At 40.0% G+C, this 25023-nt stretch overlaps 1 protein-coding gene across 1 annotated transcript in view; it reads left to right on the top strand.

Annotated features, from left to right (window-relative positions):
- SRGAP1 (SLIT-ROBO Rho GTPase activating protein 1) overlaps positions 1-25023 on the top strand; it is a 71963-nt gene that overhangs the window by 15165 nt on the left and 31775 nt on the right. The window contains exons 5-12 of the mRNA XM_014963329.1: positions 5294-5476; positions 5866-5994; positions 12498-12719; positions 13493-13594; positions 15245-15442; positions 15562-15646; positions 20327-20354; positions 22884-22986. Coding sequence (XP_014818815.1) covers positions 5294-5476; positions 5866-5994; positions 12498-12719; positions 13493-13594; positions 15245-15442; positions 15562-15646; positions 20327-20354; positions 22884-22986 — 1050 coding nt within the window. The remainder of the gene's footprint in view (positions 1-5293; positions 5477-5865; positions 5995-12497; positions 12720-13492; positions 13595-15244; positions 15443-15561; positions 15647-20326; positions 20355-22883; positions 22987-25023) is intronic.

Raw genomic sequence — 25023 nt, 5'->3', positions numbered from 1 at the left:
AGTGAGTGGGGATGTGGAAGGAGTAGCCCAGTTAGTTGTGTGGGGTCACAGGGTGCAGTGTATTTCCTGGCAATTACAGGGAAAAAAAAGTTGGTCAAACTGAAAGCTGTAGAAGGTTTGAGTTGGTGTTTTTTGTGAACTGAGAGATTTAGAAATCTTTTCATATGTTGACTTAAAGAGGCAACAGAGTATTGATTTTACAGTACATCATCTTTGCAACAGAGAGGGCTCCCTGGTCAAACCCTTCTTCCATTTCTCTGGAAAGCTAAAATATCTTGTAGTATCAGATCAAGTACTGGAATGTGACAGCAATGTCTGAGTGACTGGGAGTGGCAAGAAACAGAACGTAGGCAGACTCTTTCCTTGCAATGGAGGGAGGTCTCCACTGGATTTATTTAGGGGTCAGGGCATATTCGTAAATGATCTCTACAGGAGTCAGGGAGGGATCAATGAGGTGACAAGTTTGCTAAAAATACAGAGCTGTTCCAGTAATAAGGATGAGGGAGAATGGTGGAGAAAAGTGATGTATGTCATAAAAATACGTCTTCATGACTTCCACTTGGCTTTCCAAATCACTCCTGCTGGCATCACACTTTTCACAAGCAATACAAATGAAAGGCTTTCAGAAGAATGAGAAAGTAGGGGCAGTCCAAAGCAAACAATTTAATATTAAATAAGACTGGGCTGCTCTGCCGCTTGCATTTTCCATTGCTTTATCTTACTCTTTTAAAATTTTGGCTGTTTAATTTCTCAAGGTAGTTGCTGCCAGATTTTCTTTTTTCTTTGTTGAAATAACACAGAGTCTGGATTCTCTATAAAAAGGTTTAAGTCCAATTTACTGTAGCACACCAGAGATCTGAGAAGGTGAAATCAGTAATTCTACATTGGTAGTAATATATCAGTGACAGTTCCTGGAACCACATCAGAGGTTGGTTTGGAAGCAAATAGGATGCTGAAACAGCCAATACTGAGCCTACGTAACTGCTAGAGGCCACCAATGTACTGAAATTGCCATAAGATTTTACTTATTTCTTGGGTAAAGTACTAGCTAACCTGATTTAATGAATCCCTTGCAGCTCCACCTTCTAATAAGAGCTCATGACTTAGCAAAGACAATTCTGAAACAATTCACAAACAGCAATTGCAACATTGCTGTTCTGTTAAATACGTTTCCTGAGAAACACTATGAAAAAGCTCTTAATTATGCGGTTTTATGATAAAAATAAAGCGCATGGTAACACATGGTAATTCCAATATATTTTAACTTCATAGTATTCAGTCTTAGTACAGTGGGTTAAGAAGTTTTTGAAAAAGTAAGTATGCATGTAGAAAAGGAAAGCCAGCACCTTGCTACGGGAACATTCCTCTCTTGTAGCCCACAGAAGTACAGCACTAATTACTGTCTTGTTGATGGATTTGCCCAGATAACAATTGTGGGTTTAAATAAAATAATTATCTAAGGGTTCACTCTAATGTGCCCTTCCCTGAGATAAGTGCTATCTTCTGCCCTAAGCCTACTTGCTGAGCTCTTATAAATGATGCTGAAAATTTGGCACACAAAACAAGACATTTATATTACTAAGTGAACAGTCTGTCACCTACAAGTGGGAGAGTACATAGTTTGGGTAGCATAATCTTTTTCATCTGCTTGTAGTCTGACTTTGTTATTTGACAGAAATCTATATTTTGCGTCACTGGATCTGCAGAATAAACCTGCTAAATTAATAGAAGATAAACTCACCATTTAATTTTAGAAAGGGACTAGTATGCATTTAACAGTGCTTGTTCCTTACTGCAGAGAGTACATTATATGTCATGATGACAGTTCAGCATCTGCAAAATTATGACCTTGCTCTCTCTTTTCAGTGCATACTTGATGGCTGATCAATAAGCACTTTGGGGACTAATTAAAGTCTGTTCAGTGATAGATACTCTCACAGGATAGTCTATCATTTCAACAGTTTGGTGGACATTTGAGAAGTGGTATTGCTTATTTCATCAGATTATTTTTCGTTTGAATAACAGATCTATGGAGTTACTACATATTCACAGATTGGAGATCTGTGGATCTCACAACTCTTCATACAGTCTGTTTACAAGAATTAGGCAAGCCTATTCCTGTCTTTTACAGTACCTAACAGTCTTTTAAAAACTCCAGGGAGAAAAGATGGTATCATGTTAAGGGAAAGAGTTATATGTGCAATTTAGCAGGCAAATTCTAAGCTAATTTGTAGAGGAAGAGTGCAGTGAAATACTTGGAACCCAGCTCTCTAGCTTGTTCCCATTTATTTTCCATATGTGTCTGTCTTGATGCTTTCTCAAGTTAAGGTTAGCTGCTGCAGCTTAACTCAGCTCTGAAAAAACATTGACGAATGATGGAAAAGGCTGGAGCTGTCAGCTTTCCCGAGCGGCTTGCAAAATAATGATGTCACCAGTGCATGAGATAAGCAGTGCTATCAACATAACAAACTGAACAGGGGTCAAATGCACGGGATGATCACTGCTCTGTACATAGTCTGTATTGATTTCTAAGCCAGTGTGGCGCAGGTGGTAGAGACTCTGACTGTTGTCTGTGCCTGAGTATACTGCCAAAGGGAGGGCTTTCTTTTTCAGTTTTGGGAATCATTTGTACCGAGAACTTGTGCCGAGTTTGTTGCAAGAACATGGATTTCCAGTAGACATCTTGGTTCGCCATAGAGACTGTGAGGTCCGTGTCGTTCTCGCACAAAACTTGGCTTTCAGTCAGTGTAGAGTGAGACCCTCCGGATCAGGCAGCATGTGCTGTAAGCGGGCAGGGAGAGGAAGAAGTGCTCTTCAGTGAGGTGAGGTTAGCGGAGTCAGCCTGGAGGCATCTGAGCCTCTTGGTGAGAGCTGGTAGTGATGCACTTGTACTCCTTCACTCAACAAGGAGGCAAGCTGAAATGTCACGGCCGCTGCAGAAAGACATTTATGCCTAGTCCACTGGGCTACTCGGCACTCAGAAAAAAGGCTTCAAAAACTTCAGTGCTTACTGCTTTTGTCAAGCGGAACAAATCCTTGCTTCACCACTTAAGTCAGATGCTTTGAATGTGCTGTTAGGAAACTCTGAGATATTATTATTGTTCCCTCTGCAGGCAGAAGAACTGAGAGAGTACAAAAGAAAATTACTTCCCTAGGTGGTAAGACACATGAGTTAGCCGTGTTCCACCAACTAAAAAGTCTCTAGAGCTGACAGAGAACAAAAGATGAAAAATAAAAGCAACAACCTGTTGACTTCAGTAAAGAAGCACTCAAAAAAATGAGTAGAAAGCCCAACAGAGAAGGGCACAACCTTGTTTTTAATTTCCTTTTCCCATCATTTTTAATAGAGCCATATCACTTTTCTGTGCTTCTCAGGTTTGTTTCATAAATCATTTCTTTAAGAAGGGCATTTCTTCTCTTTGCAGTAATTCTTTTCTTTCCGTGTGGCTGCATGAGTTAGCCTCCCTGAGCACAGATTATCCACAGCTTTAGCAATGCCTTTGGTAAGAGTCAAACTGGGAGCTGTGCTGGTCTCGGCTCTGCAGGCTTGCCTTCTCTTCCCAGCCTGGGGAATGTGTGTAACATACATGGCTAGGCAAAAATTGCAGCTCTCTCAAAGCTTCTTTCTTTCTGTTGCACAAGACTTTAAAAATGCATCTGTTCAGCCACGGCCTGGCGTGGGGTGCAGTTGGTTTGTGCCGATCCACACTAAGCCACGCTGCAGCAGATTAGCACTGTCCGGGTCTAGTTTCCCCAGTTTGGCCACTCTGCGGGTGCTCCTCAGGCTGGCCTAACTATTCAGTTACAAACAGAACTCCTCTCCCTGGGGAACATTTCAAGGCAGCTCCCCAAAGTAGTCTGTCTCTTCCATGGGTCACACAAAGCTCTGCCGAGGGGGGAACGGCCCGTTTGATTCCTCCCTGGCTGTGTCCTTTGGAGGAGATGTGAATGGCTTGCATGGCCCCAACCCAAAGATAACATCTGCTGGAGAGAGCACTCTGGCACCCTGTGAAGAAGAGAGGAGGCCGCTGGCTGCTCAAGGATGCCTTCATGCTTTGTTCCTTGCTTGAAACTTAAGGCAAGAACAACAAAAACCAAACAAACCAACCAGAAAAAAGGCTGGGGATGGTGGAAAGATGCTTTCTGTGCTGGAGGTGGGCAGAGACAGCCTTCCCCAGCAGAGGTGGGTGGTTTGTGGTTGCTTGCTGCCCTCAAGCTGGGGGTTTTCTTGCTTGAAGAAGGGAGGACTGGGCTGAACCAGTCCCTCTCGCTCTTTGAGGTCTGTGTGAGCATGTATTTGCAAGCTGGCAGCCCAGGCTCTCTTGGCTGTGTGTGTAGAAGAAAGATAATGGTATTAACTGGGGGCCTATGGGGAAAGCGTCTCCACAACTTATTTATCAGGCACCTCCTTCTCCAGCTCTCTTTGGGTTTTAGGTCATACCCGATCTGCTGGCTGCCCACGTGGGAGCCACTTCATTCCAGGCCGTGGAGAGCCATCCAGCTGGCTGGGGATGTGCTCCCAGGCCAAAGCCCCCCTTTGCCTCCTCTTCCTTGCCCTTTCCTCAGTGCTGAAGGGCTCCTTCTGCTTCCAGACATTCGATGTTCCACATCTGAGGTGTTAACAGCCCTGAAGAAGTCAGATAGATATGGCACTGGCATAAATTTAATTTTACTGGTTTTTATTTCATGTTTTCGTTCAAAATCAGGAATCCTGAAGTTTGAGAAGAATGATTTTGCTATCTCCTATCAAAGCAATGAAAAAAAAAATGCCCCCCCAAATGTTTCTACGCAACTTTTGACTGAAATGTTTGATAGCGTGCTGCTTCATTGCCTACCCAAACGTAGGACAGTGCAGTGCAAGGCCCTTGTGAGCAGAGATGAGGCCTGGATGAGGGATGGTCCCACATGCTTTAATTATGACTAGTTCTCCATCACCTACCTTTCTGCTTATTCTTAGTGCTTGGTAAAGCACTTCAAACATTTCGAATTTTAGATACAGAAATACCTGTTTCTTTAAGGTGAACAGTGGCAGTTGGGACATCATCCAAAGGCCTCGTTGAAAGTCAGGCATATTGACAAGGCCAATAGGCTCACAGTATACCTATTGGGACACTATTTAATACATCAGAAAAGAAAAATACAACCAGGAATCCTCAGTCTCTGTTGGCAAAGAAACTTATCCAAGGTCCATGTTTACATGGGAACATTTTACTCAAAGACCCCGGGATTTTTCTCCAGATACCTTTGTATTTTCATTTTCTCCTGACTCTCTTTTGACTCTTGTCTTTTTCAGGTCATGAAAACATACCACATGTATCACGCAGAGAGCATCAGTGCAGAAAGCAAACTGAAGGAGGCAGAGAAGCAAGAAGAAAAACAGATTGGGAGGTCAGGAGACCCTGTTTTTCATATTCGACTCGAAGAAAGGCACCAGAGACGAAGCTCTGTGAAAAAGATTGAAAAAATGAAGGAAAAAGTAGGTAGTCCTTTTATTTAGCTTCATTTGAAGTAATGTCAGTGCATTTCTGACATTCTTTAGCATTATATTAGACAGAGAAGTCCAGCTGGGGAATAAAATTAAACAAGGTACACATAATAAACTAGCAGTGGGTTATAGATAATTTGACTTAATTGTAGTTCAGAGAGGGGAATACTTTGTTCCTGGTGTAATTCTTACTATATGATTTGTCACCTTTGAAACAAAATACTAAGTTGTCACTTCGTATTACATTTGCTATATCTGTAACAGGCTGGCAACCGAGATTCTTTCTTGTTAATAAGAATGTGTGCTTGAATTGTTACCATTTTTGCTACCTACCAAAAATGGAGTAATTCAAATACATTAATAGACAATCTTTTTCCTAGCGTCAAGCAAAGTATTCTGAAAACAAGCTGAAATCTATCAAGGCCCGTAATGAATACCTGCTCACCCTTGAAGCAACCAATGCTTCTGTTTTCAAGTATTATATTCATGACCTTTCGGATTTAATTGACGTAAGTATTGGCACATTTGTTTTTATGTTTAATCTGTTCAGGAATAATACTTTTCTTTTTTTTTCATTTTCAAAGGGAATACGTTAGTCATATATGAGTTGCCCACAATATGCTTATCATTTGCAATATGGTATCATCAGCAGATTTTCCCGCCAGCTTTATATTTCACAAAATAAAATGCCTTTAAAGTTAGAACATTATGTTTTCTCCCCATGTGGCAAGAGAAAATATGACAGGAATAACACAAAAAAGGTACACATTTCCATTTTGTATTATGAAAACACTTCTGGGCTACAAATATTTTTTACAAGATAAACTTCTTAAGTGGGCATCTAATAAAGATATTTAACTCAAAATAAGGTATTTCCTCCGCATCTTCAAAATCATTTAGTTTCATTCATCTAGTCATTGAATTAAATATACATCTCTTTTCTTCCTCTTTCCTACTCACTGTTGCATGACCTCTCTTCTGATTTCTTCTGTTTTATTTTGATTGGGTTTATTGTCCCTGTCTAAACTGCACCATTCACCGACACATCCCGCTCCACCCACCTGGCCTGCCCAGGCAGTGAAAACTTTTACCAGGATCCTGATAGACAGATGACCAGGACAGAAAACTAAGGACAAGCAGCATCTCTGCCAGGGTACCACCCAACTGAGAAGTTGTCCCTACCTAATGGATGATCTTCCCAATACTGCTTAAAAGAGGGTGGATTTTTAACCTCTAGTTAGGGCATGTCTAATAATTGTGAACTTTTTGAGTTGTTCTTGACTGCTGCAAGGAAGGAAGGAAGGAAAGGGCCCTTTCCCTTTGTTCCCAGCATATCTACCCCTTCAGAAGCTGGAAAAATGCTCATTTTGTCTTCTCTCCTGCCTTGCCTTTCGGAGCTCACATTTCTCAGTGAATGTCTCCAGTGCATGTTTCTACTTGGTCAAAACTTTCTCAGGTTGGAAAATACACTGATTCTTACCCATTTCATTGATGTCCATAGATGTTGCCGTAGCAGTAAAAGCTGTGGAGAGAAACCCTAGGCTGGAGCTTCACAAAGAATTGCAAGGGGAAGAGAAGTCAAGCTGTCTGTGCATATATATACAAAGACAACACTCTTTGGAGTTAGTGTTTGTAGGGATATTTACACAACCATGAAGACTGAAGCTTTCTAACTGCTGGTTTTTAACAGAAGTATACATTCTACAATATTTAGTAGCACAGAAAAATGATACCGACTTTGTGTGGCTTTTTCAGTCCACGGACCAGTGTAGACAATAACATTCTTCTGGCAAAATGGCTTTAGAAGTGACTCTTCCCTAAGGAATTTAAATGGGAAAGTCTAGCTGCCCTTTTCATCACTGTTTTGTAAGAGTAGGCTGTAAACATGTGCAACCAGAATTTGCTTCAGAGCCAATTTAATCCGATTGTGAGCTTGTTTAAATGAAGTGTCTTTCAGACATTTGTATTTAATCAGGGTGCACTGTGAAAGCACTGGTATCTAGACAGAGTGTTTACTATTTGACAAAGGAAACGCTTTTTGTAAATGCAAGAGTCTTGGCAAGATTTTGGGGTTTTATCATTGGAATGTGAGACATGCTTCCCACTGGCCTTATGTTGCAGCAATCCAGACTATCTCATTCTGTAAATCTATTAATGTCATGGTACAATTCGGAGTTTTCAGAGCAGTGATGGCGATTTCATTCTTTGCCCTCTCTGTTTTGTCCCCATCTGCTTTCCCTGCCTTTCCGTGCTTGCCTGGACTCTCTCTTTGCCTGTACAGAAGGGGATTACTTCTCCTCTGTGTCTGAATTCCAGTTAACAGGGAAGGGATTTAGATCTCCCAGAGCTGTTGGTGTTGCCCATAAATGAAAATGAATGTTTTCCTACGTTACTGAAAAATATGTCTGATAAAAATGGGATAAATATATGAAGGAATGCAGTGAACTGTTCAATGTATTTTATTTTTTTTTTTGTAACAGATTGGCTAGGGTTGTGGGATATTAATTTTTTTGCAAAAAATATTTATAGTTATTTCATTTGGATTCCACTGCATTTTCCGTTTCTGAGGCTCATATGGAAAATCCTAAATTGCAATTCCTCAGCTGAACTCGTTCTGAACTGTTCAACTCCTTCATTTCATTAACAAAACTCAGAGCTTCTGACTTAAAATGATGATGTGTGGTTCATCTTAAGCTCTTGTGATAATAGCAAGATAAAAATATTGCTGGAGTCTTAGCTGGATGTTTTAATGCATTTAGTGAGTGGAGGGTTGGGACCAACATTTGCAAAGAAGTAGAGGGATGAACAGGATTTGATAGGCAGAGTGTATTTTTGTCCTCTGCATACTGTACTAGAGGCATTTGAATTTTCTGTTAAAAATTTCTTCTCTCCTGACTATGTAGTAGGATCTAGTTCAAGGGGAGGACAGGATTAGTTTTTTTCTTTATTTGTATCCTGTAAAAAGTAGCAAAGATTATTCTTTAGCTAAATTAAATAAGTTTTATCTAGTGTGTAGAATTTTTTTAAAGATTGTACGTTTCAGAGAAGCAACAGGGTACACACCCCTGCTAATCTGACTGTCAATACCAACATCTGTCCATATGGCACATACTATTACTCATTTACTTGAAGATTTCCATGTAATTGAGTTTATTAGATTTATCTGGACATAAGAGGAATGTAGGGACCTTTTCTCAGACTTACCGTGCAGTCATATGATCTTAAGATAAATGCTAGGAAACAGCAATCAAAACAATTTGACTGCAGTTCTGCTGCAGGAATAAATAAAATATGCATGTGTTGGTCTTTCTTAGAGTGGAGTTTCTGAATCTCTAATTGCAGTCTGCATGCTTTGGATGGTTAGGAAGTTAGAGAACATTTAGCTATTATGAACTTAATTTATTCTGTAAAGGTTCTTTGTTAATCATTCATAGAACCAAGTTTAAAACTAGGCTAGAGTGTGTGGAGCTCACAGTCTGTTACATAAGTTCTCATAAATATGATATGTACAGCTAGATCCCTTTGATTTGAATGTAGATGCCTGTGTAACAGGATGATTAGAAAGTGACTTATTCAGAGGTTAAGCCTTTTTTATGACTTTCTCTCTCCATTGGCATTACAATTTTATTATTATTCCTGAAATGAAATGAAGCTTGGTTGTTTGGTTGAAGCTCTGTGCTAAGCACTGCAGTTTGTTTTGTTCAAGCCTAAATCTACTCTGGGGTGCAATAAAGATAGTAAATGCTCTTGAGACTGCTTCAGATTTAATTCCAAATAAGAATAAAATGCAAATTACAAAATTAATTCTTCACACATACCCCAAATGCATCACTCATCTCCCTCCACTTTGCCCAACCGAAAGTCCTTATGAATCCAGAAATGCAGTAAAACTCATAGTCTATGACTTCTTTCTCTCATTTCTCATCTTCAAGTCTTGCTGCATCAACTGACATCTCATCTCTCTAGCCCATAGATTGATAGCAGATCTCATTAGCCACCCAGGCTGTAGCCTTTTGTGCTGATTAGTGAACCTCAGAGATTCATATTTATTTTGGCTAACAGTGTGGTTGCTTGGTTGAACTTTACAAACCTTTCTGCAGATCTACAGATTTTTCCTGAAAATCTGGTGTACATCCATGCATGTGTGTGTGTGTGTGTGTTTATACACATGTACTTTTTGGCAACACCAGAAAGGCTGGTGATTTTTTTTCCAAGCCTAGTCAGATGGGATATGGTAGGGCAGCAGTTGAGTGGCAGCACCTTAAATTTTCCGTCTTAGTAATAAAGAAATACCCAAAGTGCCATCTCTATTATAGACATCTCACTCTCTAAACTATCATTAGCACTAGCAGATTAAAAGAGTACTCTTCTTTCAGAATAGCAATGACTTGATATTGTGACTGAGCCATTCCCCAGTTAAAATTATCTTTGTCTACAAATTTTGGAGGAAGTGAACTATGGTCTGGTCGAAGTAAGTCGTGATGTCTGAGTGTTCATTTTTGCTTTTAAAAAATAACAAGATAGTATAGCAAATTCTATCTTTACTGAAATTGTTGAAGTAAAATTCCAAATTCAGGCATTTTAAATTCCATTCAGGCATTTTAAATTCCATTCAAAGAGCCACTGGTGATAAGGCATTAGTTCAGGTTCTGGATTTAGTTCTCATTTGCTCTGCTGGCATTGGCATGGCAAGAAAATGCCTTAGCCTGGAAGGATATTCTGCTTCACTTGAAGAATCCTTTTTCTTGGCTGAGAGGCCCTATTTGGTACCCTGTTCAGCTGTTGTCATCTGCGAAAGAGGACCATGCTGATAGTTACTGAGTAGATTACGGGTTAAACAATTAAGTTCTTGGTACGGTCACAGCATAGAAGTTGCAATCTTATATTCCAACTTGCAAAAAATCAGCATCAGAAACCCACACAGCTCTAATTGTAAATCAATAGGCTTTCCTTTAATACTCAGATTAATCCTCTAGAGCCAAAATTCAGGCTCAAGATACCTGTAGTTTTGTAACACATGGATAGTTGGCCGTGCTAAACCTGGCATTGCCCTCTATTTCTCATTTCCTCTCAGTTTAATCTTCCGTGAGGTCTCTCTAAAACTAATGCACATGAAATAAAACAGCTGTCCTGATCCACTTTCTTATCAGCACTTTTAGTCTGTCTTTTTCATCCAAGATAGTGAATTAAATATGAGATCTGATTTGACACGGAACAAGAGAAAAACACCAAGAGACGTTTCCTTTTAGAAACAATACTTTTTTAGGCTGAAAGTCTTTGAAATATGGATGTGCTTTAGTATAAAAGTTGAGTGGCTGTTTTAGTAAGTGTAACAAAAATTTCCATTCTATAAATGCAAAAGAGAGAGGTTAACCTAATGTGTTTGATTGAACATGGCATCTTTTTTCTGTTTTCTTTAAATGGTTCAACAACTGGGTTTTGGATAGGCACTGTCCCACCTGCAGTAACTACCCACAGTACTCACAAAGACTGAAAGTTTAGCCTTTCTGGAAGTTTTCTTCTGAGTAAAACAGCCCTCTGTTGTCAGATTTCAGAGAGCAATTTCATCACTAGTCATTAGTGTGCCTAAGGCAAGGTGAGGGGTTTCTTTCTCTTCTACACATGGGTTTATTTATGGCAAATAGGTTGAAATCTCTTTCCCATGCAGTGTGTCCAACTTTATGACTGTCTGTCTGTCTGTCTTTCTCTCTCTCTTTTTCTCTCTTTCTTCAAATAAGTAAGATGAAAGGAAGGAGAACGTGATTCCATGAGTCCCAGGGGTTTGTAATAGCCATGAGGGAGGTATGCATATAAACATAGTCTACAGTGGACTGAATTTAAATTGCCTCCTTAGCCAACTGCATCACTTAATTTGTGAGTCCTGCAGGGAAGGATGATTTTAAACTGGGGGTGGGCACCTGGAACAGGTGGCTGAGGGATGCCCCTAAGCATCATGCTCCCTGGCTGCCCTCACCAGGCACTGGCCTCTGACTGGAACAAATCCCTCCTGTTTGAGTAAAGAACCTTGCTTTGTATGCAACTGTTAGCAGACTGATGTCCCACCATTGGGGTGACAGAGAGGTTGGCGGTACATCTACCATTACGTAGAAGGCTCACTGAGCAGAAGCTGAGGATATTGTTTACTGTGTAATGTGGGGGGAAAAATTATGGACACAATCACTCGATATGCTTACTGCTGTGACATTTTAAAAAATATATTCAGCTGTTCATCTAAAATATTAACCAATCATGAATAATGCAAACTGAGGATGCTTAGAATTCAAGAACAAACACAACTTTATGTTCTACCAATTAGGTTTCAATTACATTCCAGTGTTACTCTCACCCCTAGAAAAAAATACATAAATTACAACTTTCTGCATTTAGTAACATGATGTACACTGTAGACTCTGTCTGAGCATGAGAAATGAGGTCTTTACAGTAAATACATTTTTACTATCGGGGAAAGGACATCAAACCATTCTTGTTGCATCAAAAGGCATTTTAGATGGGTCACTAATGCTAGAGGCAGTTGTGGGGTTTTTTTTTGTTTGGGAACAGTCACGGTGGGCAGGAGTTGCTTCATTTTCAGTTTGGCATTGACTTAGATGGTAGAGTTATGTCAGGGTGGGTTTAAATAGCTGATCCGAGGTTTACATATGAGAGTAATACTGAAAAGCCCACTCATGTGTGGAGTCTGAGACCTTTTCTATGTAAATACAGTGACTGCAAATCTGTATCTGATAAACAAATGCAAGCATATTACCATACTTTTACACTTGATCTCTTTTCTAAAACTGTCTTTTAATCTTTGCAATAGAATGAGGATACGAAATACTTACTGTCTGGACCCCAGTAAAAATTGTATTTTAATTTACAAGGTATTTTGTAAAATAGTCCAAAGGTAGAAGAATTTCAGTATAGAAAATTTTAGTGTTAATCTGTGGCTTGCAATATTGGAATTACGTTCTTCCTTTTAAATATTTTTTTCTTTTACCTTTATTGTTTTTAGTGTTGTGATCTTGGATACCACGCTAGCCTGAACAGAGCCCTTAGAACATACCTTTCTGCAGAGTATAACCTTGAAACTTCCAGGCATGAGGGCTTAGACATCATTGAAAATGCAGTTGACAGCTTGGAGCCACGAAGTGACAAGCAGAGATTCATGGAAATGTACCCCACCGCTTTTTGTCCACCAATGAAATTTGAGTTCCAGTCTCATATGGGTGATGAGGTCTGTATACTGACAAGTATCCCCACGGTGACTGTTTCTGTTTCTGTATACCAACACAAAGAATTTATCCCCTTTTACAAAGAGTTTGGTAAAAGCTGTTATTGCTACGCAAAAGCAAGTGCATCAGCAATAACATTTTGTAAAACTGGCAGCGCTGTTCTGAGCTTTTTCAGAGTTCTCAAGTACAAACTGTTATTATATTCTGTATTACTCCCAATGACATTGCTGTGGATTTGCTGGCCAACCTGTGCTCAGCCCAGCACCAGTATAAGTAGTGGTTTATGTCTTCATTACTACCAGCCTCACACATAACAGAGCTTGTGGGTGCTATTTGAGAGCAGCTGCAGAGCAGCTCCAAATTTTGCATGCTGAAATGCAGCCTTTTCACCTTCTTCCTCCCCTGTTTTATCATCTGGAGATTTCAAGCACACTAGGTACCCCAGCTGCGCCCTGTTCTGCTACACCAAAGGCCAGTAGCAAAGCAGAATGCAGAATGGTCCGTGTACATCATAGTTTGAAGGTAACTCCAGGGTTTGCATTTCTGTGTGACAGAGAAGCAACGCAAAGTAGCCATACAACAAGGCTGTGCTCTGTAGTCGTAAGATGTGGTGTGTAGTTCTATGCCTTATAACACATAAATGCTCTCAGTTTAGATGGAGACATTTAATTGTCTGCTTGATGAAGGTTTAATACCTTTGGTAGGAATTCACCTAGTGTTAAGGAGAGCAACCAAAGACTATTGACTGGGATTTTTTTCTTCCTTTCTTTGTTAGGTTTGCCAGGTCACTGCCCAGCAACCTGTGCAAGCAGAGCTTATGCTTAGGTATCAGCAACTGCAGTCACGATTGGCCACACTCAAAATCGAAAATGAGGAGGTAAGATCTGTGTCTACATGGGCTATGCATTGAACGTCATTTTCAGAGAGGTGCAGTGTTTTCTACTTTGTCAAAAGCTCATCAATCACCCTGAAAAGGCTTCAATCTGTATGAGCTCTTTTAATTTTAAAAACAAAGCAATATGCTACGGTAGATCCTTGTCTGTTTTATAGAGGTTTGGAAACTTCTTTTACCTCTCCATACATTCACATAACTGAGTTTTGTGGTTTGCAGATGCTTCAGTGAAAACTTGTTAGAGCACTTATTTTTAAACTTTTGTGGCAGAAAGCCAGCAAGCACAGTTGTCTTCTGTGACCACTCTCTTTCCAGTCCCCAAATTGCTACTTCTGAAGTACAGAGGAGTTTGGACTGTCTTTTGTGGTAGCTGAGTCAAAATCTCTTGTGCTCTCAGCTACAGCTATTTATAAACACAAGTAATGAATGCCTGTGATGGGAATAGCTCACCTAGTAAAATAACATGCTTTTTTTTTGGTAAAATACAGAAAAGCTATGCTGCTCTCTTTCCTGTTCTCTGCCAGGAGGCCTTCCAGTCAGTATAAATTGCACTTTTATCCAAGTTAAGGCATTGTTAAAGGCCCTCAGTTTAAATGAGAATCTGTTCTGAAATTAAAACATAGGGATAATTTAATTTCTTGGTGCAGTTTGATAAGTTTTCAGGATTCCAGGTTGTTTTTTTTTTTATTCTATGTTATGTGCTGAATGCTTAGAACAAGGTATTAATGTCCCTGAGACATGTACAGTAGTCTTTAAAAAATCCCACTTCAGAAAGTATCTCAAGGTAACAAAGACAAAAGGAAGGAGAAAGATTATTTCTTTCAGTAAAGTGAAGTGCATGGTCACAGAGGGAGAAATCGTGTTGACAGGCACAGAAAGGGTGTTTGCCTACACTAGAGATGCGTGGTGGAAGTGCACGTGATTCAGTCTCTCTAGTAGAGGCTCTTCCAAAGCAGAACTGGGAGGTAAATCGCATCCTTGTGAATCCTGCATCCCCTGTTCCACTGCCTCTGTGGCCTGATTTCCACTCTGAGCGATTGTGTAGCTCTTAGGAAGTGCTGTGAGGCTAATGTAAATTGTTCTTTCTCCAACCCCCTCCTCCAGCTGTGTATTCCACTTCTGCAGTCTAAACATCACTGTGCTCCGCACCATAGCACTCCACAGAATGGTGTCACAGGTTTTTATCTCGGAAGAACATGTTGTTCTGGCAGCCACATCCTTGGATGTACACATTCAATCTAACATGTTGGCCACACATGGGAGAGCTGGCCCTTCAGAGGAGTGTATCATCTCTATGGCCTCTTGTCCCAGATTGGGGACCATAATCAGATCATGTGACATTTCAATCCTAATTTGAGGAAACAAATGCTTGAGAGTGCTATACAGTCAGCACAAGAGTACGTCCATATTTGTGGATTGTAGTCTGGTAAAGCAGAGAACTAGGTAGGAATCCCAGTCATGTCATTTTTCTGTTACATAGGTATCTGTTATAGTACACCTAATTTTTCACATTCACACGCCAGCTTATTTAGGAGAGCATGCCAGAGAATTATTTTGAGTAATTAGCTTCCCTTCTAAGATATTCTGGTAGGTATTTATCTTCCCATTTGGTAAATTTGTGCTTTTTAACACCAGGTTAAGAAAACAACAGAGGCTACCCTGCAGACAATACAAGATATGGTCACCATTGAAGACTATGATGTGTCAGAGTGTTTCCAGCACAGTCGCTCAACGGAGTCCGTGAAGTCCACGGTCTCCGAGACATACCTGAGTAAGCCTAGCATTGCAAAAAGAAGAGCTAACCAGCAGGAAACAGAGCAATTCTATTTCATGGTATGTTGGTTGCTTCTTCATTCATGTGATACAGACCAAACACCTGAAGTAAACATTATGCGGGAGCTCCTGGAATTTATGTCACATACATAGTAATAGATTTATCTGTATCTCTACAGAAATTCAGAGAATATCTGGAAGGTAGTAATCTCATCACAAAACTTCAAGCAAAACATGACTTGCTGCAGAGGACGCTCGGAGAAGGTAAATATCACACAATAAACAGAAAAATTATTCCAGTCTATATAATGAACCCACTGAAATGCCAAAGGTATGCAGGAAAAAAATTACAAAGCTTAATTTCCCAGTAAGCACAGATTTGAATTTTGCGAGCAGTGCTAAGACTACGCACTATAAATTGATTTTATTTCTACAGGAGATACTTATTTCCACTGTGCAGACATTTAGACAAGTTACTATATTTGGAAATGGAACTGCTGAATGAAAAATCTCGTGTCTGAAAGGAGAGCTGACACAGTCAGTGCCGTGACACAGAGCTGTGACAAATGTACTGTTTCTACTTCCCAACAGTTTCTGTTGACTTGGGGTTTCTTTAAGAGTTGGTGGAGAGTGATAGTTTTTTTAAGCATACAGAATTATGCAGGATGCATCTCTGACAATGGACTCACTAGTGCAACATTTCTGACATGTAGACATGAATGTCCTCTTGCAGCCTAACAACTCAATGGAGCATTTATGAAAGGTAAAAGGTGAAATCCTGACCTCACTACTGTCAGTAGTGAGACCCTTATAGATTTAATTTGATGTTAGGTTTCTACAAAGTATTTGCATATTGTCAACCGAAATGAATAAAACCTTAATGAGTAGCTCTATACCTATTGATTATCATGAGTGCATATAAAATTATTGCATTACAAAAATTATTGTCCTGAATACTCTCCACAATTGTTAAAAATACATCTTAAAATATAAACAAATCAGCAGATGTCCATGATCAAATGAAGTAAAGCTGAATTAGGGTAGTAATGAATTAGATATTATGCACAATTCCAGCCCACCATTTAGCAGCACTCCCAACAGGCACTTCTTCATGGCCCAAAGGGAAAAGAAGAATCACATTGCAAGCCTTGAGGACTAGCCACACAGAGAGCTACAGATTTGAGAGGAAGTGAATTACACCACAAAGAGTAAAAATCCTCTCCTGAAGGTTAAAGACTATAATTCAAAGTTCAGACTCAAGAAAAGAAACTTCTCTAAAGAGTGTCTCTAAAGGATGTGTCAATTTATTTTCTTTTTACTGCCAAAAATCTGTTGTTAATTAGATCTCTTCTTGCTTTTAATACAAAAGCCCAGATCCACAAATCCAATTGTGGAGGTGCCTATAGAGCCATTAACAGTTCAGTGGTTATGACCCAAACAAAGCCCCTACCCAGGGAGTGACTGAGATTGGGGGTAGGAAATAAACAGCATTTTCTTGCAAGGCTGAACTGTAGAAGATGGTAGCTCTTTCTAGATAACTAACTATATTACGGTCTTTCTTATGGAAATTTTCACTTTTTTTAATGTGTGTGTTGAGCAGTTTATTCACGCAAAACAATGTGCAGCTGATGTTAGTTGAAAAAGAGGAAAATTTTCCTCCAGAGGCTCACAGAAAATGTATTTGGAAAAATAAAGAGAATGTTTGTTATTTGGAAGCCCAGTAAAACACACGATCGTTTACTGAAGGGAGAAAGATAAAAGGCAACAGAATCTATTGCCTAATGCATATTGGAAAGAAATGAGGAAGAACTGTATGAAAGAAAATCCAAATAAAAACTTCTTATCCGGGTGACCTAAGTGATAGATTGCTGTCAGGCTCGGGGCAGTTCTGCCATGCTCAGGCATGTTTGAACTGTTCTCTTTGAACAGTTCTCTTCGACCCACCAGCTGTAACCCCAAATAGTTAATCTGTGTTGCCAACAGTGGTTTTGCACATGGTTGTTGTCACATCATCATAGCAGAGCACATACAAATAGTACCCTAAATATACATGTTTACATTCAAAGCTGATATTTGAAGCAAAAGCCATCACTCTTAAAGGTTAAAAAGTTCAAGTACCTCTTTCTATTGAAGCATGTCCTGCATTAAAATGCACATGCCTGGGAAAGAGAACCTGGATTCTGTACATTCCTTGAATGGGAATGATTGGAAGAATAGAATTACACTGGTACTATGAACCTTACTGCTGTAGCTAGCATAGAAGTCAATTTGTAAGGAGTTAGCTTCTCCCCTGCTCCACTCAAACTGCTTTTTCTAGAAACTTTCATGTCAGCAAGACAGCAGACAAGTAACACAGGGTGCTGTATCAAGTAATGCAGGGGAGAATGAGTGGAGAGGATTGTCTGAACTGCGAGTTTTCCTTTGGCACCCACTCTTGCTTTTATTCAAACCTGTACAGTGTAGGATGTAGGCTGAATAAATCCAGATTCCAGTCTGGGATCCACAACGTTGACAGCATTTTGACTTCTGTTCCACTTCATCACCTGCCTACTATAGTTTGTTGCTGTTTATGGACACAGCAGATACACAGAATCATAGAATTATTAGGTTGGAAAAGACCTTTAAGATCATCAAGTCCAGCTGTTAACACTGCCAAGTCCAGCACTAAACCATGATGATAAAGGATGGGAAGTGGCTTGGTGAGCACTTCCATCAGCTCCCTCAGTGCTCTTGAGTGGATCTCATCCTGCCCCATAGACCGGTGTGTGTGTGTAAGTGCTGTAGCAGGTCATTAACCGTTTCCTCTTGGATTATGGGGGACTTCACTCTGCTCACTGTTCTCTGTCATCCAGCTCAGGGGGCTGGGTACCCAGACAACAACTAGTCTTGCTGTTAAAGACTGAGGCAAAGAAGGCATTAAGTACCTCAGCCTTTTCCTCATCCTTTGTCACTATGTTTCCCTCCCACATCCAATAAATATTCATGATCTGCACAAGAGAGATAGATTAAGTGCTCTATGCTGAGTCTGCATCTACAAATTTGGAAAAGTAAATGAGAAATACTCAAATGAAATTGATATTAAACATAGGAAGCACACTGATACTCATATTAATTCTGACCCAAGGCTCATCTACTAAATGAACAAAGCAAAGGGAAATGCAAGAAAGAGAATAAGCAGTTGTAAAAGAAATTGCCTCTGTGTCCCAGATAGTTTTTTCCCTAATCTCTTAAATATCAGAGATGCATTTAAAATTCCCCAGACTCAGATTTGTAACATAGTTTGTTTTACTAGCATTTATTATTGGGATTGTTAGTCTCAGTGAATTTTCCTTAGGTACATGAGTAGGGAGAAGTCCTGGCCTACCCTTTTTCTGTCGTAGGTTATTCTACATACTCTTGTTTCATCCCTTTTATCACCTCTCTAAAATAGATACCAACAGTCTTTACGTGTCTTATTAATGCCAGAAATTTTTCCCAGAGCTTATTCCTCGTGCCATCTTCTGCAGATCCCCACTTTTCTGGTACTGCAAAATATATTTTCAGATTAGGATTTTCGTGCTGTGAAGTATTTCAGGTGCACTTGGACATCACCACATAATATTATGTTTTGCATGTTGCCATTTTTCATTCTTTCTGCAGTCTGACAAGTTTTTTTGGTGTCACTTCCGAATTGAGCAGTGTACTTAGACCTAGGCCAAGTGATGCTCAGAGTGATTTTCAGAGTCAGTGTAACTATCCGTTGTTCTGTTAGCTGCATAGATGTTTAATTCTTTCTCCTCTAATATCTTAATTGAACCTGTCAATACTGAATTTCATTTGCCATTGTGTGTCTTGTTCCTTAACAGTGTAAAATGTCTCTGACGGGCTTCACAGTTTTGTCAGGACTTGATACAAAAGTATTTCAGTCATCTGCACAATATTCTGCCTCCTTAGCTGCTGTGATCTCCCCAAGACTTTAATAAATATATTATATATTATGTAAATGGTCCTAATGGGAAAGCTTGAGTAAAATGACTGTTACACTTTTGTCATGATGAAAAAAGACCATTTAATTCCACTCAGTTTCCCTTTTCTTCATTAGTTTTTGATCAATGAGAATATTTTGCCACTCAATCCGTGGCTGTTTAGTTGCTTTAGTCGCCTCTTGTGAAGAAACTTATCAGGAGCCCCTTTGAAAGTCTGAGTAAATTAATTCAAGTGATTCTCCTTTATACAGTATTTTACTGATACGTTCAAAGAATTCTAATAAATTAATAGGGCACAATGTCCCTTTGGGAAAACTAGGCTAGTTGGAACTTATCATCCATGACCTTCCTACTGTTTCATTATTTTGCTTTTCATTATCATGAGTTGACAGGATGCACATGCCTAACTTACTGGTCTGTTGTTCTGCAGGAATTTTTTTTGAATACAGTATTTGCTTCTTTACAATTCTTTGCAGTTCTCTGTGATGTTTCCCAGTGGTAGCATTGTATTTTTTTCCTGCAATACACAGACAAAAGAGAGGAAAGAGTCTCAATAGCAAGCCGTTGGTGTCTACAGCTCTGTGTTTTCAGCACTGAACAGGTTTAGGCACAAGGGGAGATGTAATCTAATCTTGGCACAGCTCTATTTCCATACTGATTTAGCCACTAAAACACATGAGCACAAACAATTGATGTTGTTTGGAGTTTTAGTTCAAATTATTTACAGTATCAAGTGACTCTTCAATCTATGAGCAGGCTTCTTAAAAGTTGTTCCGTAACATGGGTTGTGTTTGTATTGCAAATGTAGCTGTGGAGATGATAGATAACTGCCCTGCCCTGTTTGTTGTCAAAGTATATATCTTTTGCTGGTAACATGAAAGTTAGGGTTAAAAGTTACTTGCTGAGCGTAATTTAGATACCAAAAAAAATCTACCTAAAACCTACAAATGATGGTTTCCTGTTTATTGAACTTTTCTAGGTCACAGGGCTGAATACATGACAACAAGGTAAGATATTTTTCTTTCACTTGATTTAGAGTTGCAAGTGTAATAACATCATAGAAATTACAAATTTAGAACAAGTTTGTAAGTGTATATAACGTTGTGGCTGTTGTTACATAAATTATGTACAGACTCTGGGTGCTTTAACATTCAGCATTTCTGTTTCTGCATGCTGATGGATAAAGGATCAGAGTGTTTGTCTTCCTCATTCTTGGGACCTGCTTAGGCCAGTGTCAAGGGTGGGACAAGCTGGGAGATCCTTATTTGTGAATCACACATCAAATATGGAAGTTGCAGGGGGCTTTTTGGTACTGGAAAATAAATCTTTTTCAGTTGCTAAAGATACCTTGCCTCTCATGGTTTGTAATTCGCTTGGTCAGGATACACAGTTGGGAAGAACCTGATATAGAAGTGAATTTAGGGGTTAGGCTGCATCTATGATAACCTGGCTCTGGACAGGAATGCCCACCTCCCTCAGCATCCATGTGTGTGATACTTAAGTAGGTCTGTGTATTCCCAGAAGAGAAGGGAATCAGAGTTAGATCTCCCTGCTTTGTGCAGCACATACTTTTTCAGTTGTGTAATGCCACACCTGCGAGCTGCCTCCAGACACAAACACAGACAGGCACGCAGTAGCCCCCAGGCTATTTGACTGTGGGGAGCAATGGCAACTGTTTGGATTTGCAGCTGCCACTTGTGTGCATCACTGCGATCACTCTTCCCCTCCTGGTGACAGCAGGAACATCCAGACCAGCTTTCCTGGTCTCACTCTTCCCTTTCCATGCAATACATCATTGCTCATCCTTGCCTTCTCTTTGTCCTTTTTACTTCCTGGACAAGGATGGCCTTGCCACCACCCCTCATCATTGAAAAAAAAATGCAAACAAACAAAGTCTTGCCCTCCCAGCCAAGGCACATCTTTGGCTCTGCCTTTTGCTGGACCACTTGGTTTTGTATAATTTCTTATGCCTGGCCTCCATATTCCTGGGGACATCTCTACAGACTCAGAGCTCCCTTTCTCCCACCACTCTATGGTCCATTATAGCTCTATAAAGCTGGACTTAAGTCACCTTATTTCTTCTTACATGACTCCAGTTGAAAAGCAGTAACAAATCAGCGCATTCTTCCCAATTGCTGCCATTAATTTTGAGACCTGTGCCTTTAACTCTGCCCCCAGATGCTACCAGGAATGCATGGAAGGCAGCAAGCTTATGTCTGATGAAAAAAACGTTATTTCTTGACTCTAAAGCAGGTGACTCATCAGGCTCACATCATCCTAAATTCCCTCCTCTGTAAGCAGCTGAAAGAAGATGATGGATTTAGGCAATGATTTTACCTTAATAAAGTGGGGGACCAGCTTGAAGACGTCTTACATCCTGTTGTATCACAGCTGGTCACTTAGAGAGGGAAGGTCTGAGGTAGCTGGGCCTGCCTGTCTGTTCCTTGGCACCAGTTCCCCTGCACCAACTGGGACCTGCCTATTGCCCCAAAGTTAAGTTTCCAAACTGTAAGACACACAATTGGAAGTGTTCTTCAAGGTCAAAGTTAAATTGTAGAAGGCAAGAGGATATCTTTAAATATGAGTTTAAAATAGCAGGTAGTACTCAAACAGACCAAAGTCCTACTACATAATGTTCTATGCATTGTTGTTCCTCACTGTTTCCCCTAAAACATTTGATTTTTTGCTAATTCCAGAAAAAAACCCTAGAAATATTGGACTGCTGGTGCAGGGGAGCTAGGGAAGCTGTTGGCTTGCAGACTTCCCTGACATTCACAGAATTATGACCTAGAGAACAATATTTATTTCCTGTAATTTCTTTCAGTTGTAGTCATCACATGTGTAACATTCTAGGTAAACGTTTTGCAGACCGAAGTTTTGTGTGTTCTTCCTTTTCTTTTTTGCTTTATGCTGCTTTTGGTTATTTGTTTAAAGTTGATGTTTTTCTTTTAGTTCCTTTAGCTAATTTGCAAGGTGTTTCTTTTCCTGTACAAAGATGTTGATGGTTGGATGTGGAAGGCTAAAGCTGTTTAACCTTCCTGGCTCTAGTTGAAAATGCAGACGGTTTGGTTCCGAAGCACCTTAGGAGTCTGCTGAGCAGCTTTAATTTGCACTTGAAGCTTCTCCAGCATGAAGCAAGTTTTCTGCTTGATAAGAGGTGCTTTGAGTGGCCTGTGTTCTGCCGCGGCTGGCAGGATGAATTCCAGTAGTTGCTGCACATTTCATGCATGACCGCAACAAAAAAGTCCATTCCGATTATGCAGTGTTTAGAATAAATGTATACGATAAAACTGCAAAGCGGGGATTCATAAAGAATGTCAATATTCATCCATAAATAATGCATTTTTAATGGAGGAGTTCTCCACTCTTTAATCGCTATGTAACACTTAAATTTGATGGAACGTCTTTATTTGCTAAGTATTGTGTTTATTTCTCCCCTTACAATGTTCTGTTGTTTTGCCATGAGCTTACAGACATGTCGTTTTATTGTGTGACTTAATTCTACCTTGCTCAGTAATCATATTCCCTTCCCTTAGGCCTCCAAATCTTCCCCCTAAGCCCCAGAAACACAGGAAGCCCAGACCCCGATCACAGTATAGTGCTAAGTTGTTTAATGGTGATTTGGAGTCATTCATCAAGGTACTGGCACCAGCCACCCCAGTGGCTGATCTCAACACTTCTTACGATAATGGTCACCACCTCACGTCACCACCTCACGTGAGCTGAGGCAGATCATTATGTTTAAGTCTGTCCTGGGGCTCTTTTCTTTCCCGGTTGGTCAATATAATACTTCCTGAAGTCAGAGGGAAAGATTCATTTTTCACGTTAGCCTCCTTATGGTTTTGTTAATCACGTAGGGATAGTATTGGCAGCCTGGTTTTATTAGGAAACTTAGCATCGTATAGAAGATAGGATGTAGAGCATCCCACGATTTAGCACGATTTCCTGCTTGCCGTTTTTGCTACATTCAGTATTCAAAGACTGTGGAGAAGCAGTATTGCCCTGGGTTTGACATCCAGCTTTTGATTTCCTGTGACTTTAGGAATTTATTATATTGTGTGAAATTGTGATCACTGCTATTCTGGATCTTGTATCTTTGCTGTATTTACTATCATCTTCTTTCTCATACTTTTATTTCTAATAATGCTTCTAGCCGAGGCCGAAGGAACTCTCACACGAGACATCAGGTATAGTTCTGGTGACAAGAGAACCATCTCTGCCTCGCTCTCGGGTTGCATTCACACCTGGCTCAAAATTAGTTCTTTCAAAGACTTGGACAGACAAGTTTGCATTAAGAAATAAGTGTATGAGTACAGCAGGCAAAACTGAACCAGAGCACAACTCTGGAGTGATTTTAGTCTTAAATGATGGATATTTCCTTACTCATTAGCAAGCACCTGCCCATCACAGTCAATTAGTGCCTCTGGAGGCTAGCTGACAGAGTGAAAGGAAAGAAGTCTTCAAAAAATGCGTAACAATACATTTATAAACAGAGTGCATGAAGTTCCTGACTGCAACCTCTGTGAACTGGGTTTGATTGCTACAGGGGTTATTTTTTTTTAATTCCTGTGCAACATGGCTAGCAGCATATTATTTTGCAGAATGAATTCTGTGCTCAATGGCACCATACCGGTTTAGCTGTCTTTGAATCAAGCTTTCAGCAACCCTTAGTACAACTGTAAGGAAAAGTATTATTATTATTATGCAGGCAGTGCTGTGAGGTGCAAAGACTTGTGAGGAAATCATCACATGGTGCAAGAGATGAGTATCATGAACAGTTTCTTGCTCAAGGATGAAAGTAAGTTAAGAAGCAGAAACTCCCACAACAAAAAGCCCCTGGATTAGAGAAACAGAGAACAAATCAGGAGAAGTGGTACCCCGTCATTCTCCCTCACAAAGAAGAGGTTTATGCTCCATGGCAGTGTGTGTGACAGGGCTTACGTGGAAGCGGAGATTCCTACATAGTTAGTCTTTCAAAAGGGAAGAGAAGAGAAAGCTGGTGACAGATTTGCCCGTGTGGGAGCTAACCTAGGAAAGCATCCCTCTCCAAGGGCCATGTCATTCCTGATAGGGGTGAGTCATTTTGACAGGCTCTAAAGGATTACAGCTAGAGAAATACTGCACCAAATTGCTTTTTGTTACATTTTGCATCATAAGAAGTGATAATTAGTCCCAAACATACATTCACTGACTACACACATCAGATTTAATTCACAGCAGCAGTAAGGTCACTGTTCTTGACACTTCACCAACACAGATTGTTACTTCAAATTATTTTCCTGTCATTAGATCCAAAATCCAAAACTGTTAGGTTAGATTATTTCAGGGAATTAGTTAACTACAAAGTTGTGTGTGGTTCTGAATAGATTCTCCAAAACCAAGTATGAAAGTTTTTTCGGGTTTTTTTTCATTTCTTACTGCAAACATTATCTTTTCCGAGGCTTTATATTCTTTGCATGAACCAGTGTACTAACAGGAGATATGGGTGCACGTGATGCATGTTTTCTAATACTCTGCTTTTTCGGAGGGCCAGGATGCTCAGTGTTGGTGAAGATGACAGTATTCCTGGTTTTAGCAACTGACCTGTCCCACAGGGATTTTTTTACGCAGCTGTTACTGAATCATGACACAACTCAAACAGAAAATGCTTATCCAGACATTGCTGATTTTTGGCTA

Source organism: Calidris pugnax, unplaced genomic scaffold, assembly GCF_001431845.1.
Source record: "Calidris pugnax isolate Ruff unplaced genomic scaffold, ASM143184v1 scaffold44, whole genome shotgun sequence".
Classification (NCBI taxonomy): Eukaryota; Metazoa; Chordata; class Aves; order Charadriiformes; family Scolopacidae; genus Calidris; species Calidris pugnax.
This window is presented reverse-complemented; position numbering and strand designations above follow the sequence as displayed.